Raw genomic sequence first — 17,874 nt, forward strand, 5'->3', positions numbered from 1 at the left:
GAGGCCCTGGCGCTGCCCAGAGAAGGCCTGGCCAACCCACCAGGGATGTGGCTGGTGAGGATGTCATTCAGGCATAATCCAGCTTTTGTGGTTTTCAACCTTCTCAATTGCTGTGATTTTTGAGATAGGGCTGTGTCTGTTCACACCATCTGCTAGCAGGCCCACAGGCCTCAGGGACCTAGGCCTGTGTGTTTACAGGATCTGCTCTCCCACACAACGCTGTCAGGCTCCTGCTGGGAGAAGGAGTGTGGCCTTTCAGCAGCTCCTCTGTGGATGCTGTCCTGTGTTTGCTTCACTGCCTGAGGGCTCGGAGCCCGTTTGTAATGTCAGGTCTGATCAACTCCTTGAATATTTGTAGGCATGAAAACATTTATTTAGCTTGGCTCTTAAAAATGACTCAGAATCTATGCCTAGCTCTTGCTTCACATATAATATTTCTTATTTTTAAATAACAACATAGATGATCCTTGGGTCCCTGTTCGATAGATGCTGGAGACAGCTAGCAGGAGGGGCCGTGGGGATGTACACAGAGTCCTGTATTCCTGGACCGTGGGGCCTGCTGGACGCAGATGCTCATACTGAGGGTAGTGTGGGAAGGTACAGTGACCAGCAAACAGATGTCATCTGGATGAAATCAAGGAGGAAAAAGCCAGATTTCCTGTTATGACCACTTTTCCCTCCACAGCCTCCACACTGGTTAGGGAAGACTCCATTTTTGTTCCATTTGTTGGAAACATTCATTTGTCCTATGTGTTTTTCTAGGTTTTATGGTGTTCTTTTGCACAGTGTTCATATAGACCAAATATTAAAGTCTTTCTTTTACTTTCCTAATTTGTGATATGAGGCATGTCGTAGAAAGGAGGAAATAATCACACCACAAATCAGGACAGTGAAACCTGGACTCACTTTGCCAAGTGGACACTGGCAGTGGCCATGACAAAGGGCAGGTGCAGTGTCACGGGGTTGGGGGCAGTCTGTGGGCTTTGCATCCACACCCCACTTTGCATGGAACTTGAATCCTCAGTTCCTCTTCCGTGTAATAGGAATTTCAAACAAGCTGATGGCACCTTAGAGATTTTATGGTGATGAAATATGATGACAATATTTTTTAGAACTCTTTAAACAATAAAAATTATTAAGGACTCCATAAAGATGACATAGATATCTCTTTATAGGCAAGTGGTGCTGCTTCCCCATTAGGTGGTTACAGAACTTTTAGTCATGTTCCCACTTGTTAAAGCACTTGGGAGCCTTCAGTCTGAGTCCCCTTCAGGACTTCACACCCATCTCATTACTTGTACAGCAACATCTCTTCTCGAACCAACATTTCCTCATCCCGTGAATAGCATCAATGACAAGGCTTCATGCCAAATAGATTCTGGTTATTTAAAAATATCAAGTCAAGTCATAAAGATAAAGCATTGCCAAGGGCGGGTGATTTAAAAGGACCGATGAGATACAGAACCTCACAAAGTAACACTCTGGAGAGAATAATATTCTTTCACTACGTAAGGTCTGTTAGTCACACCATATGCTCATAGAAGGGAAAATACAAACTTTGCCCACTTCTGAAACTTTCTCTAAGGAGAAATCCAGAAGTAGGTAAGCAAAGTTCTCCTGGTTCCCTACACATTTTTCATTGTCTGTAATTTCAAAGTTGTTAGCCTAATGGTTACATGCAGGAAACAGTGCAGACTCTGACATCGAGGCTAGTGTCAAGGACCAAGGCCATGTCCATCAGGGTCCTGCTGATGACTTAGGGGGAGGGTCTGTTTGGTTGCCCCATTTTGGTGTGAAGATTTCTAGCACACAGTATCAACTGCTTAGCAAATCTGAGGTAGACTTTAACCAACTTTGTGTCAATGAGCCTATAAAGACACAAAGGAGGTGCAAAATCACAATACCATGAAATGTGAATGTTGAAAATTTCCAACAACCACACCACAGATGCAGGTACATGAAGCCAAACAATGGGATGCCCATCTGTGCTTCACACTTTGAGGCAAGCAGTAGCCGAGCAGGAGAGTGTGATTCTCCTTCCCCGGGTCTTAATTATCTTTCCTCAGGAACACCAACCTTATACCAGCCAGAAATTGGGGAAGTCAAGCCTTTGCTACCTCAGTGTCACAGAAGATCATGATTTTTCATAGACACCTATTGACTAAGAATGTCACACACAAAAAAATCTAAAGAAGGTGGAAGGAAACTCTCAACTCAGCCCAGCAGAGTTACACCAGATGGATACAGGTTAGACTCTGTCTCCCAACTCCATCTGAGAAGGCTCAAGCAGTGCCTGAAAGTTCAGAGTCGAAAATAACCTTCGTATGGCATCTGTTGCCAGATGTCAGGGGTGGGGGGATGTCTCCTTCCTGAGGTGGAAGACAACAAAAGTCACCAAACGACACAGATGAAGGAAGGGGGGATTATACTGACAACATAAAAGCAGAACAGAACCCTAAGAATACAGGCTGAGATGGAAGAGGGGGGGATAAAAGACTAGAGGGCAACCACATCTGAAGGTGAGAGAAACTGGGCTCAGAGAAACTGAAGAAAATTGGGGAAGCTCTCTCAGAAGGCAGAGGAAGGTGCCACAGAGATGAAAGGAAGGAACGCAGACTGTCCTCCTGTCCAAGGATGTCAGAGCTTCTTGCGGAGAAATCAGAGTGATGGGAAGAGGACCATCTCCAAAACTTAGGGATGAGATGTCTACATGAGTAGACAGGATCTAAATGCAGGTGAAAAGGATTTTCCATATTCTGGGGAAGTTAATAAAATGCCTAAATATGTTTTTTAAAAGATTTTATCTATTAGAGAGGGAGAGAGAGCATGAGAAAGAGAGAGAGCACAAGCAGGAGGGAGGGGTAGAGGGAGAAGCAGGCTCTCCGCTGACCAGAGAGCCTGATGCGGGGCTCAATCCCAGAACCCCGGGATCATGACCTGAGCTAAAAGCAGATGCTTCACCAACTGGGCCACCCAGGAGCTCCAAAATATGTTCTAATAGAATATTTGAGTTCTGAAGAAAAAGAAATCTCACCGTAACCTAGTAATAAGGAAATGTGTTTTGATAAATGATCAAAATTTAGGCTGATATCAAATTTCCCTACTGTTCTAGGTCTAAGGGGTATTTAACATTTCAGTGTTTTTAACAAGCAGTATCTCATATTTGAATATACCCTACACTGAAAACAATTCAAAATTTAAAGGCTCAAAATTAAAAGCTTAGCTTGTAAGAAGATAATCCCTAAAATCAATCATTCACAGTTAGTCCCAAACCAGTATCAATTTGATTACAAATTTGAAGTAAATATCAGAAGTAATTATTAAGTGACAAAAATATTATAAAATAAAAGAAATATTTGGTGACTGTTTCATAAAATCATAAATATTTACCAAATTTTCAAAGCGTATTACAAACAAATGGCAGCACATATCACCATGATGAAACAGGAAGAGACATGTAAGGGGAAGGAATACAAACATACCACATTCCCAGAATAGGAAACTAAAGGTAAAATACTTTTTAAAATGACGAATCATTTGAGAAGGTCTGAATTGATTCTATTGAAGCTTCATGAGGGAGAGATCACATTGCCTTCCTCATTTCTGTATTTTCAGCACCTGCAAGATGCTTCACATATGGTGAATACTGAATGCTTTGTAAAGGACCAAACTTCATTCTAACAGAAAGACCATTGGGTTTCTTTACTGAGAGGAGATCATCTAATAAAACAATTCTAAAGTTCACCTATAAGAAGAAATGGAAAAAATAGCCAAGATAACCAGTTTCAAAAAGGAAGACTTGCAAGAGGTATTTATACCAAGAATTGCTAATTAGAGACCAGGCTGTAGATTGTTTACTGATGGAATGGCCAGGGTATCTATAAGTGGATGCGGTCTTAAATCACAATGGTTTAAACATTTTGTGATCACACAAGATCAGAATAGTTTATATCATAATTTAATATCTAATGAGAATGTCATCAGGACAGAAGGTGACATACGGTCCAGAAGACAGTGGCTTTAACCCGGGATAGTAGTGGGGGGGTTCGGAAACAGCCTTGTTGCAAACATGGTAGAGAATAATTAGCCCATACTGGGGTATGCAGGAGAGAGTACTTGTGAAGATAGGTGTGAGGGAAAGGGCAATGCAACATAATATCTAAGAGAGTTTGAGGGAAAATAATGAGGGTAACATAAAGTGGAGTAAGTAGTTCAAGTGAAAAATAAAACAACTTATAACTCCAGGAAAAACAAAATACTGAACAAAATGAGATTCAGTCACAGCTTCAGTATGAAAGACTTGTTTATGATAAAGTCAATGCTATTTATTGATTTTAACTTCTTAGAAGCACCCACCAGCTCCAAGGGTCATCTCGTGACGGATCTCCATGTCCATCTCTGCCCTTACTAACTGTTCTCTGAAGGAATAAACATATGGGCAGGCCATAAGGTGCTCTGGAATAAGAAGTTGGCTGCAGTAAAAGGAGGGGAGAAAACAGGATTTAAAGCAGAATGATGATTGAAGAAGGTGAAATGGAGCAGGGCTTTGAAAGACACAAGGATTGATCCAATATTGAGATGAAGGGAGATGCTGAAATATTCAGATCATCACAGAAAATAAATGACCATATTTTGAGGATCTTAGAAGTTTCATTTTAAAAAGAACATGTTGGCAAATTGAACTCCAATTAGAAAAAATTAAAAAAATAAAATAAAAAGAACATGATATGAAAATATTAATAGGAAGCAAAGATTTCTGGAAGAAATGCTACTCATTTTCTCTGTATTCTAAAGCATTTTATCCACCAGTGAATAACATGTGTTCATTCCAAGAGCACTGAGGTAGGGTTTAGTGTGGTGTACACAGAGTTCCAGGTGCTGGCAACACAGACAGCCAGCCCCTTGCTGTAAGGGAGCTCACAGTCTGTGGGGAGACAAATCCCTAATTTCAGGGCAGCGTAAGGATTGCCCTACTCTGAGAAGGATGAGGGTAGCGGGTGTGTTGAAAAGCACAACTTGGCTGAGAAAACATGACAACATTCCCACAAATCTCCAGCCAAAGGTGCCTTCAAATCAAAATATGCTGACTCTTCCTGGTAACCAGTATATGAATTTTTTATTAGTCCATTTGTTTGCCATAAAATATTAATATGGCATTGTCTCTCTCACAGGGATTAGTGTGCCGTGTCAGTTCTTGGTATTCCAAATTCTGTCAAAGATTCCAACAGTTGTGTGGCCATTAAGGGCAAGGGAACAAAAGGTCTGTTTATCTAGTGAAATAAAGAGCCTGCAATTAGCTCTGGCATTTTCTCAGCAATGTTCATTCCATGAATAAATCCAGAGCAAAAACATACTTTGAGAATTTAGAAAAAAAAATTGTGTTCTTTAATAGGCAGTGTTGAGCCCACTGAAACACCACCAAATACCAAATGCCCAGGATAAAACGCACAGCTCCATATCTGAGCATGTCCTCAGAGCCATCACATAATTGTATAAAAATATCTGCAGGCAGGTTGCATTTTGCAGAATATAAAAATGTGGTGACCGTAAGACAAATTACTATTTGATGTATATTTCCGTAATTTTACTTTCAATGGAGTAGTAGATCATGTTATCTTTCTCTTCCATCTTAGAGACTGGCTATAATGCAGGGCCAATTGTCAGGATGAGGGAGAAGGAAGTAAGGGAAGAGCTACCTTAGGGACTGTGGAGTCCTCATTCAACAGTTTATATACTTTGAATATGAAGGGATTCATTGACTAGGAGATGTGGAGGCAAGTGATGGAGGTGATGAAGGTTATAGTGATGGTGGTAGTGGTGGTGATGGTAGTGATGGGGCTGGTGATTGGCAGTGGTGGTGGTGGTGGTGATGCTGCTGATGCTGGTGGTGGTGATGGTAGTGATGGTCAGGTTGGTGATGGGGGTGGCAGTGGTGATGGTGGTGGTGGTGATGATAGTGATTGGTAGTGGTGATGGCAGTGATGGTGGTGGTGATGGTGGTGATGATGGTGATGGTGGTAGTTGGTGATGGAGATGTTGGTGGTGTTGGTGTTGGTAGAGGTAATGGTGGTTGAGACAAGGTGGTGGCAGTATAGTTAATAGTAACAAGGGACTGAGGCTGAGGTCATGAGCAACAATGATCCTGTTTTTGTGTGATGTTTCCATTGCTCTGGTGACCTCTGTCCTCCCTCTATTTCTTAGTAAAGACCTGTATTAGATTCACGGTACAGATCTCCCAGCAAGTCCCTATTTTGTACAGATTGAGAAGGAAGAAGGCTGCATTTCCTTATCATGAGTGGTGGATATGGAAGAGGCACCTGGTGGCAGAGGAGGCCATGAGGATGTAAGCTAGGAATTGCAGAAATCTAGACCATGTGCACAGTTAAAGCAGAGAGCTGCATGTACACACAGGAATATGCTAGGTCTTCACATACTGCTGAGTAAAAAAGACCAGAAACAGGTCTACACACACACACACACACACACACACACAAACATATATGTCTGTATCCACGTACATCACAATGCCACATATGTAAAATGAGCATGCACACATACAAGCAGCAATGCAGCCTCTACTAACATTAATGGCAGAGGGACTCAAATAGATTTAAGTAGGTGCCTATGTAGTAACTTCACTGACATCAGCCGTAGCAACATCTTTCAAGATAATGTTTCCTGAGGCAAGGGATGTGGGAACAGGTGAAGGGGATTAGGAGCACACTTGTCCCAATAAGTACTGAGTATGGCACAGAAGTGCTGAGTCACTACACTGTGCACCTGAACAAGCACTGTATGTTAACTACGCTGGAATTAAATTAAAAACAATAAGGAAGAGACACAATTTAAAGAAAAAAATGCATTTGAGCAAAGTAGTTGATATCAGTAAATAAAAAAAATCAAAGACTCATGAAAAAATAATAATGGTGTCTATGTGGCAGGGAGCATGGGAATAGGGACTGTGGTAGAAACGAACACGTCGATGAACTGAGCCAGGCCTGGCACTGTCCAGCAGCGGCCGTCCATGAGGTAAGCAGATCGGAATCCTCGCGACTGGAGGCTCAAATGAATAAGCTGGAGTGGAGGAAAATACACTGAAAGCCTTCTGCAGGCCAGGGAAGGGGCAGCAGGAGGGCAAGCAGCACCCCGGCCGCACCCCAGCCCAGTGCACCGGGGATCCTGGAACTGGGCCCCTTCCCGGGCAGTCGGGATTTGGAGAATAAAAACCGTGTGGGCGCAGTGCGACATGTCTCTAGACTGATCCTGCGGGTTTCTGCTGCTCCCCGCTCACGGCTCTAGAGAGGCGCTAGGAAACCCACAAAACACAACAGCCAGCGTTTTATCCGTGCAGCGGGTTTCCGCAGGAAATTGTACAAACTGTAGGACCCACCGCACAAATGATTCCGCTGAGGTTCCCCGCCCACGGGCACGCTTGGGATCCCCCTGCTCAGCTCCCCAAGGCGTCGCCGCCCTGCCCCTACCCCTTTCTCCGCCAGTCGCTGTTCCCCGTTACCTTTCCTGTTTCCCAAGACGGCCTCAAACGTGGCTCAGGAAACCCTGCACCCAACCACTTGGCGAGGCTGTCGCCCTGGCACCTGTCACTGTGGCTCCCTCCACGCTTCACCTCGGCCACGGACCACCAGCTGTCTGGCTTTCTGGACCATGGGCCACCAGATGGGAGAGGCCACCCAGGGTATAACGCAGTGTGTGGCACAAAGCCACGGCCAGTGAGTGCTTGTAGAAAGATCTGGAAGCTCGGATTCAATCTTCCCTGTATGTGAGAACCCTCCGTCGTGAGGTCAGGCTGCTGAGCGAGCCGACAACACATTAGACAGCTGACAGATGAGGGGCTTTATGTCTTCCCCCTGACGGCTCCTGACCGGCCTGCTGACAGTGACCAGAATTCTCCGCAGCTCTCTGGAGCCTGTCCAGCCGCCTGGCGCAGGGCCCAGTGCCTGCTTTCACACTCTGTGTGGATCCAGACACCTTCCTTAACCTCTGCGTTCCTCAGTGTCTCCATCTGGGGGGTGGGGGCAGCCGGAGCCATGTGAAAGCCCATGGGGACTGATCTTGTGCCCTGGGGAGTCACCAAGACCAGCCAGCAAATCTAGAAGCAAATCTAGAAGCCCAGTTGGGAGGGAAGGAAAGGTAGACATGGTCCCGGGGTCACAGTTTTACCACTGAGTCCACAACACAGAACTGCTAGATCCCCTGCCCGAACCCCGGCCCCGTGCTCCCCGCTCCTCTGGAAGCCTGGATCCTGGAATTCCCCAGATCCTGGCTGTGCCTCTAAACCCTCCCCTGCCGGCCCTCTGCCCTCGAAGGGATTCCCCTATCCTCCTGCAAAACTCGTAAAAGAATCAATATCTATTTTGTGGCACTGAATTTTTTTAAACACGATGTATTTCTGTGTCGTCTCTCTCTGCCTAGGTCGCTGGGGGCACGGCATCGGTCCCCTTCCCCTCTACACTCCTCTGCATGGTACGTGTGTCTCATTTTTACCTTTCCTGGATTAGTTAAAAGAAGCCAGAATATGTTGCCCCAAGATATGCCTTTTTGACATAAAAATTATTCTGAGCCGAAGGCAATTAAGAAGGAGCAACCCGCCCCCCCAAAAAAGCTCCTCCCTTTTCTGTCTAAAGGCAGGAAACAAATTCCCCTTTTACTGGCGACGATGGACTCTTGGCCCAGAGATGCACCAGGGGATCTGCAAACACGCCTTCCTCTGTGGGTTCCCTCCCATGGTCTGCTGTCCTTGGAAACCTGAAGCTGCTCTCCTGTATCCTGTTAATTCTCCGCATGTTTATTGTTCCTGCCTGAAGGTGCTACGTAAGAGGCAGATCCGAACTGCTGCTTTGTTACTTTTCAGATTTTCACCATCTGATATGCTGCATGCACATGAATCAACTATTTGATTTTTTTTTTTTGTTCATCTACCTTTTAGTCAAGGAGTCCCACCTGAAAACCCAAGATGGACAGAGGTGAAGTGTTGTCCCCTCCCACCCCACAGTATCCTATATCCCAGATGGCAGAATGCCATCAATGGCCAAACGTTTCCAAAGGGCTGGTTCTTAGAAAGGTACCAACCAACCAAAGAAATCTCAACCTTTCAGAATCCAATCGAAGTCAGATTTTACCGGCTACACATTCTGTTCACGGGTCTATTTGACAGGTTTCCTGAGCTCTTCCTGTGTTCTAGGTACCACCCCAGACTGGAGGGCAAGTGTGGCACCCACCAGGCCCAAGTCCCTGCTCCTGGACCTTCCTTCTGGCTGGCGGCCAGGGCAAGGATGCAGCAAACAAAGTATACAGAGTATCCTGCTGGGGCAGGGAGAGGGGAGAGCCAGGTGGGGACCTGAGCGAGGTCATCAGGGGAGGAATCAAGAAGCACCCTGGGTGCTCAGGACCTGACAGGGCCTCTCAGCTGTGTGGGAGGGGTTTCCAGGCAGATGGCGTGCAGGTGCAAGTCCCCTGAGAACAAGCCCAGTGTACCTGGGGAGGGGGTACCGAGAGGTGGGATTAAGGTACACCATGGTTCTCGTGTAGCCAGATAGGGTTGGGAATCCCCGGAAAAAGAAAGAAAGGTGAGACATGGCTTTCCTGACAGGAGAGGAGATGTTTTGGGCTGCCAGCCTGCCCTGCGCTCTTCACCCAGAACACATTTCAAGCAGAACCACCTGGGATACATTAAAATCCCAGAAAAACAGACCTCAGCAGTGAATGATTTGAAGGGAACAAGAGAATGTAGACTGGATGGCCACCAGCAGGCCAGGGGAGGGGACATGTGATCTGATGTAGTTCACAGCTCTTGGGGGTGGCAGGAGGGGGCGGGGAGGGCCCCAGAAGCCAGCGGCCCAGGAGAGCCCAGGCAAGGGTCACTGGCAGATGGGAGGGAGAAGGCAGGATCAGGTGCCGGGTTCTGTGGGTGAGGATCCTGCAGGTTGGAGGGGACAGGAAAGTCAGAGGTCTGAGCATGGCGGCCAGGCTACAGGCAGCAGGATTCTGGAAGGAGCTCGGGAAGTCTGTTTTGACCATGTCCGGTTTGCAAGGCCATTTAGAGATTCTCAAAAATCATCTGAGTCCTGTGAAGAGGCAACGAGATCCCTGAGTACTTGTCCAGTGCAAGCCTGGGTTTGGCTCTCGATCGACTGGAGACCCTGCCGACACCGAGGGGTCCCCTGGGTGTTTGCAGGTGGATCAGCTATCCCTGGAGGTCAAGCTAGGGGCCTGCTAGGTCTATAACCTGGTAAACCTCCCCTGACACTTCTCTGTTTCACTGTTCACACACACCTAGCTTTGCAAGCACCTCTGCACTGGTTCTGACACCTCCCCGGTCTCCTAACTAGTTCAGGAGTTAAACAAAATCTTGGACCCGTGCTCATTTACTTTGCCCAGAGCCTTGGCACCTAGGCATGGCTGGATATGCGAACCACAGTGAGGACGGGCTCAGATCTGAAGCTGAGGGGCGGCGTTGACAGCTACGAGACAGGGTATCTGCCTGCACAATATCACCTGACATCTATCGCGACTTCTGTAGGTAAAGCATATCTCCATTCTACATGGGATGGGTGATGGAGTTCTGTCCCCAAGGCCCCAGGACTAGGATTTGAACATAGGTATCTGGCTCAAGAACCTTCACTCTGGAGAACCAGTTGTTCTCCATGTGGGGACATCTGGCCAAGACCGGGGACCATCGCAACTCAAGGTGGGCCCCCCACAGCAAAGACTCATCAGGCCTCACATGTCCTAGTGCCAAGGTTGAGAGAGGCGCTGTCACCCTGCAGACTAGCTGGGCCTCCACCTCCTGCATTGCATGCATCTTGGTGGCCCGACTCACACCCGCATGATCCAGCTGCTGGTAATGATCTGCTCCGTCTACACTGCTGTCCCTACATCACATGCTCCATGTTTTGTTCCCCGCTATGCTGGCAGTGTTCACACTGACAGCTGGCAAAGGAAATGTTCGATAAACATCAGCTCACATTTATTCTATGATTTCTGATGTACCTGGGCTCCCATTGGAAAAAAACCTCAAGCATGTGCGACAGAGGAGGAGGATGAGAAAGCGTGACTTTTCCATTTTACAGATTTATACCACACGGGAGGAGCATTATTGCATTTTGCCTATGAAATCAGAGCAGAGAACCCGAAACCAGCATCTGAACTTCAAGCCCTGATGGAGGCTAATTTTTCATTGTCCTTGAAGCTAATCAAGCCTGCGGAAACAGCATCACCAAATTGACTAAATGAGATTTTCAATTAACTCAAACAGATGGCTTAAATTTTCCAGGTGACTTTCCATATTAATTCAGAGAGTTTGCTGGACCAGGCCCCGGGAGGGCCTAGCAGGGATGGGGGCTGAGAGAAAAACAATCAAACACTGAATCTTTGGGAGAGAAGACAAAGCAACACCTCGAACTTTTCTTCAGCCCCAGCAAACACATCATCAGCCAAATTGATTCAACTCCTCCCCTTCCCTACTGGCCAGCCCACACACAGGGAAGGCACTGGGAACCCCTGGGCCAGGCTCTCAGGGGCCAGCTCATAGCCTCTGGGGACATTGTGACCCTGGAATGCAGAGGAGACCCATTCTGGGCAGGGAGACAGGTAGCGGGGAGCCATGTATGGAGCACAGGAGTCTGTGCTGCCCGAGGACCTCAGCATTTTACTTTCTAATGAGCAGGAAAAGTGAAAGAACCTCTGTGGAAGTCTGCAGAGGCTCAAGCTTATGAGGTGTGAGCAGATGGGTCTCACTAAGGAGGTCACTGCAGGAGACCACCCCACTCACAGAAGACCAGCAGTACTAAGTACCCAAGCACCCAGCCCTGGGCAGAGCCTGTGGGGAGCCTCAGTGGCTGGGGCCACAGCACCTGCCCTTCCAGAAGCTGCTCGAACCTACTAATTATAGTAAAGGCCTGGGTTAGAGTTATGGCAAAATTTGGGGTGGGTTTCTATGGAGTCTCAGAACGAGTCATTCTTGGCTTGACTGGGCCCATTTCTAGACTTTGAAGGACTATCAATGAGTGGGTCCTGGTGCCTGTACAATGGGCTCCTCTTTTTTCAGCCTCCCATCAATAGCTCACCATGGAAGGATGACGTAATAAGTAGGCTCTGCAAGTATCCTCAGTCCCCAGGCTGAGTTTGAACTTTGGGATAGGATGAAACTGATATTCAGAGCACTTTGGCTAGAGAGATCCTACTCAGTTGTTTTGATTGATTAAAAAAAAATCTACCTAAACCCGATGTTAATGATAACAGGACAGTTACCTTCGTCAATGTGTCTCAACATCTCCCAGGCTATCTCACCAACCAGGAGATGTGGCTTATTGGAATATAGGCTTTACCACGAGTCTCGGGAGCTGGCAAAGTAAAGCTTTGCAAAGTAAAGTAAAGTTCTGAAGTACTGCTCTTAAATGGGGCGCCATTTACAGGACGACCCAATTACATGTATTTTCATGGGGGGGGGGATTGCATCCATTCACTCAGTGGGTGTTCTCTAGCACCTCCCTTGTGAGCTGATGTGCCCCGCTGGAGGCGTGCGGCGGACCACACGTGCCCCTTCCCAAGGAGCCCAGCCTCCCCGGGAGGGTGCTCTGCTCCCGATTAACGTAAGAAATAGCAGTACTGGTTTGAAGGAGGTTCCTTTGCAGAAAACCAAATCATGAAGCAGTAATGAAAGCTTTAGAAAACATTACCTTTTTCCTGGATGTTTAAATTAGCAGTAAAATGAATCTGGAGAGACCATGTAAATGAACGTTCATCTTATTATTGTTATTTTTTTTAACATAATGGAGAAAAGGAAGCAGACCTCATCCGTGGATCATCCGGTGGCATCATCTCCAGATCGTGGGTGGGTCCATTTAAGCCGATGACGTGTAGGGAAATGCTGGGGTTTTCACAGCCAGCCTGTGAAGTAAAAGGGAGGAGGTGTGAGTGAGCCTTCCTGTGGGCTGGCGCCTTACTGCTGCAAAGCCCGCCCTCCCCCAGGAGATGCCCAGGCAGGACTCAGGGGGGCTTTGGGGTTAGTACTCCTGAGCACAACTGGCTGAGAGCAGGTCGCCCATGCACAGAACCTGACGGAGGGCAAGAGGTAACTGGGCCGGTGCCATTCCTTCCCCAGAAACCCTACTCCCTTCTCGTTCCTCCCAGAACCTCTGATTATTATCATGAGCTCTGGAAAAGGAACCAGACAAGGGGTAGGAGAGGAATTCCTGGAGGTGATGCCCAGAGGTGGCAAGGCAGGTCAGATGAACGTTGGCCGTGGCCCAACGTGGGGTAAAGGGAAGTCCCTGGAAAAGGGGCTGGGTGGGTTCTGCTCCACATCACTGTTCCCCGCACCGAGCTCCCTCCTCTAGGGGAACAGCACCACTTGGAAGGGGAAGATGTGTCAGTCCCCATCAGCGGGACTGCTGGGTCTGGCTGACACCCTCACTTCCTCTGTACCTTACATGCATACATGTCGGGTTCACCAGGATGGGGCAGGAGTCCAGCGGGTTCACCAACTCATGCTTCTGACATAGAAGAGGGTACGACAGACAAGGGGCACCTGAATTCTGGGCATTCTCTTGGCCAGCATACGTTGCCTTTCCATGAAAACACGAACCATCTTAGGTACCATAATTCCAATTTCACCTAGCCCAGGGTTCACTTGGAAAACCAAGATGGCTTTTGGGTCATGACTCCTACATTGGGGAAACCCCTGTAAAAAGGTTTACCAGGGAAACCACTGCATCTCTGGGTGGTTTGATGAGTCAGGCGGCCACTGGCCACACTGGGCACATGGAGTGGGGAGTAGAAGGGTCCAAATACTGGGCATTATTTAAAGGTTTCAGCATTATTTAAAGGTTTCTGAGTAAAATTCTGGACTCTTACACATGATGTAGAGTTAAATTCAATCCAGACCAGCTGAAAAAGGATTGAGAGAATTTTGTCCACAGACAAACCCATGCGGTGTGTTGACATGTAGACGCTCCCAGAAGGGGAGAACAGCAGAGATGAAGGCTGTGCCCTGAGAGCTGGGACTTCCTTGGATAGTGGCCACACCAATCAACAAGCTACGGGAAAGGCTCAGGATCACCAGGTGCTGTGGACTGAACGTCTGAGTCCCCCATTCCCCAATTCAAAATTCCTATGTCGAAGCCCCAACCTCCACAGTGATGGTATCTGGAACTGAGGCCTTGGGGAGGTGGTTATGGTTGGGGAGGTCATGAGGGTGGGACCCCATGCCCTCATACAGAGAGAAAGAGACACCCGAGCTCACTCACTCTCGGCCACGTGAGGACACAGGGTCTGCAAGCCAGAAACTGGGTCCTCACCAGAACCCAACTTACTGGCTCCCTGACCTCAGACTCCAAGTCTCCAGGGCTCTGAGAAATAAATGTTTGTCCTATGGATCCTGAGGTGACTGTACACCAGGTGTTTCTTTTCTCTGGCCTGGGGCTCTGGGCACCTCATTGGCCTCACTTGTGCATCGCTGCCCCTCTTGCTGCCAACTGCAGGTTGGCACGTCTTGTATTCCTGGTACACGAGGCCTGTGGCCTCAGCTCTCCAAACCGTCTGGTGTTTGGAGAGCTGTGGCTCCATGCTCGCTGGCAGAGGCTTGAGGGGTCCTTCCAAGGCAGCCCCAGATGGGAAAGTGAGCACTCTGTCACCAGGCAGGTGCAGGCAGGGAGCAGCTCACGTCTGCCTGGCCCACGGGCCTTGGCGAGGTCTAGTGAAGCTGGTGGGTAGCCGGGCGGCTGCAGCCATCCTGTCAGACAGCAGCGTCTCTCCAGTTGAGTGGGCTGCATAAAATTTGGTGTCAGGTCCTCCCTTCATGCCAGGATGCTTTAATTCGCTAACAGCAAGGGTTAGACATGTGGACCCCCTCCATACTCAACTGCACCCTTGCCGTTCTCTGTGCCAACAACTGGTCCAGGAAGCACATAGAGCCTACAGGTCAGAATACGGCCAAGCACAAAACAGCCCAGCCCAGACCCAGGGGACCAGTGGCAGTCAGAGGTCCCTCTGACCGCCCAGAAGCCATGTTCTAACATGGGGATTTGAAGAGAGAGAGCCCCAGGAGCAGGCAGTGGGAGTTTTTGTTGCCATGGCATCACAGGTGGAGGTAACGTATTTATTTTGGTTCTAATGAAGCTTAGACAAATGATTAACAGTAGTTCAATTATTTAAAATAGAATAAACCTGCCAACAAATTCAACTCAGCAAAGATGGGAATTTAATGCAATGTAATAGGGAATAATTAATCTTGTCTCTGTTTACTGCATTGCTGGTAACACGTCTGATTATATAGCTCCACATCTGGAGTCGCCTGGGTTGGAGGATGCTGATGGAAAAGGCGGAGCATTTGTTGTACCGTTACCCCTCGCCTACCTTAGGGTAGTGGTAGGGCTTCACAGTGGGGTAGATGGAGCCGGTGTAGGTTGGGAGCTCCATGATAGGCACGCGGGAATCGTTGATGGTGGCGTAGGCGAGCCTCGTGCCATCCGGGGACCACCAGTGGGCGATGTGAGTCTTCAAAATCTCCTCTAGGGGAAAACAAAGAGGGGGAAATGTAGAGAGGCAACACATGGAGCGCGAAACAGTGCTGCGTGAGCATGTCTGCGAGCTGGTCAGCGAACCATGAATCCCCTTGGGGACATTCATCTTCTGCAACCTTTGAGTGGTCTTCACCGTGTCCTGGGTATGCCTTCATTCCAGGGGGGCTCGAGGAATGTCTGGTGCTGACCACCAAACCCCAGCACGGTGAAGCTCAATAAATCATGGTCCAACTGAACAGAAGCTCCTTGTCTGGAAAACTCTATCTTTATTTTTTGCACACATTTGAACACTATCAGCCCAACATGTGCTTTTTGAATCTTATTATTATTGCACCACTGTGAGTTATGATTTTAAGATGCTTTAAAAAAGCAGAACCACAGGAAATCAATCCACAGGGAAGCAGGACACATCCAGGCAGAACCAAGGGAGAAAGTAAGCTATACAGGAGGCTGCATCCCAGGTCAGCTTGCAAAAGATGCCTGGGGGTTGGTGCCTGCACATGCACCCCCTCGTGAGCAGCTGTGCAAAAGGAGAATGTGCTCAAGCATCAGCACCCTCCACAGCCTTAAAGGAATGATGAAATTCGCCTGCTGTGGCACAGAAGCAACATGGCCCCATCTTCAACAGGGCTAGAATGGAAATGACAATTCTCATAGTTCCCCCCCGCCCATTATTGTGTCTTGGTTAATTGGAGTTAGCTACGGATGAGTTTTGTGGGGTCTGATATCTACTCCGGAAAGAACAATTAATTCTATTCTGCTCGAACACCTTCTAAGTTACCAAGTCAGGGTGCTGCGTGATGAAGTTCTGGAATATAGGTGAGGTCCAGAGCTGACAACCAAGAAAGAATTCTTGAGACATCTTTGGTGCAAAATGGTGGTTTTATTAAAGCCCAAGGCCAGGACCTGTGGGCAGGAAGAGCGGCTACCCTGGGCCTGTGAAGGGTGGCTCATTATATACCTGGGAGCTGGGAGGGATTTGGGGATTGCGTGCTCTCTAAGGAATTTTGGAAGCAGGGTTTCCAGGACCGTGACGGGGTAGCTATTGTTGGGGAAAGGTCACTGATTCCCACCTAATTAAACCTGAGTCATGAGACCCGTCAGATGTGTAGGGGTGGGCCATGTGCTTGGGGGGTGATCACCAATGCGTACCTTGGGGGTTTAGAGACAAAGGAAATTTCCAAAGGAGTTTTTATATGTTAAAGTAGACCTTCTTGCAAGATACATCTATGAAGGCAAGGGAAACAAAAGCAAAATAAATCATTGGGACTTCATCAAGATAAAAAGCTTCTGCACAGCAAAAGAAACAATCAACAAAACTAAAAGACAACCTACAGAATGGGAGAAGATATTTGCAAATGACATGTCTGATAAAGGGCTAGGATCCAAGATCTATAAAGAACTTATGAAACTCAACATCCAAGAAACAAACAATCCAATCATGAAGTGGGCAAAAGACATGAAGAGAAATCTCACAGAGGAAGACATGGACATGGCCAACATGCACATGAGAAAATGCTCTGCATCACTGGCCATGAGGGAAATACACATCAAAACCACAATGAGATACCACCTCACACCAGTGAGAATGGGGAAAATTAACAAAACAGGGAACCACAAATGTTGGAGAGGATGTGGAGAAAGGGGAACCCTCTTGCACTGTTGGTGGGAATGTGAACTGGTGCAGCCACTCTGGAAAACTGTGTGGAGGTTCCTCAGAGAGTTAAAAATAGACCTGCCCTACGACCCAGCAATTGCACTGTTGGGGATTTACCCCAAAGATACTGATGCAGTGAATCGCAGGGACACCTGCACCCCGATGTTTCTAGCAGCAATGTCCACAATAGCCAAACTGTGGAAGGAGCCTCGGTGTCCATCGAAAGATGAAATGGATAAAGAAGATGTGGTCTATGTATACAATGGAATATTACTCAGCCCTTAGAAACGACAAATACCCACCATTTGCTTCAATGTGGATGGAACTGGAGGGTATTATGCTGAGTGAAATAAGTCAATCGGAGAAGGACAAACATTATATGGTCTCATTCATTTGGGGAATATAAAAAATAGTGAAAGGGAATAAAGGGGAAAGGAGAGAAAATGAGTGGGAAATATCAGACAGAGTGACAGCACAGGAGAGACTCCTAATTCTGGGAAACAAACAAGGGGTGGTGGAAAGGGAGGAGGGCAGGGGGTGGGGGTGACTGGGTAACGGGCACTGAGGGGGGCACTTGATGGGATGAGCACTGGGTGATATGCTATATGTTGGCAAATTGAGCTCCAATTAAAAAAAAATTGGACCTACAGGCTCCTGGGGGTCGATGGCCTTTTGCCC

The 17,874-nt window shown here is 47.6% G+C and overlaps 1 protein-coding gene across 3 annotated transcripts in view; it reads right to left on the bottom strand.

The window, feature by feature from the left end:
- Nucleotides 1-17,874, bottom strand: part of DPP6 (dipeptidyl peptidase like 6) — an 826,517-nt gene that overhangs the window by 79,100 nt on the left and 729,543 nt on the right. For all 3 annotated transcript variants that reach the window (XM_041753453.1, XM_041753451.1, XM_041753452.1), the window contains exons 9-10: nt 15,373-15,527; nt 12,809-12,906 (exon numbers count right to left, since the gene is read on the bottom strand). In XM_041753453.1, coding sequence (XP_041609387.1) covers nt 12,809-12,906; nt 15,373-15,527 — 253 coding nt within the window. The remainder of the gene's footprint in view (nt 1-12,808; nt 12,907-15,372; nt 15,528-17,874) is intronic.

This window comes from Vulpes lagopus, chromosome 4 (assembly GCF_018345385.1).
Source record: "Vulpes lagopus strain Blue_001 chromosome 4, ASM1834538v1, whole genome shotgun sequence".
In the NCBI taxonomy this organism is placed as follows: Eukaryota; Metazoa; Chordata; class Mammalia; order Carnivora; family Canidae; genus Vulpes; species Vulpes lagopus.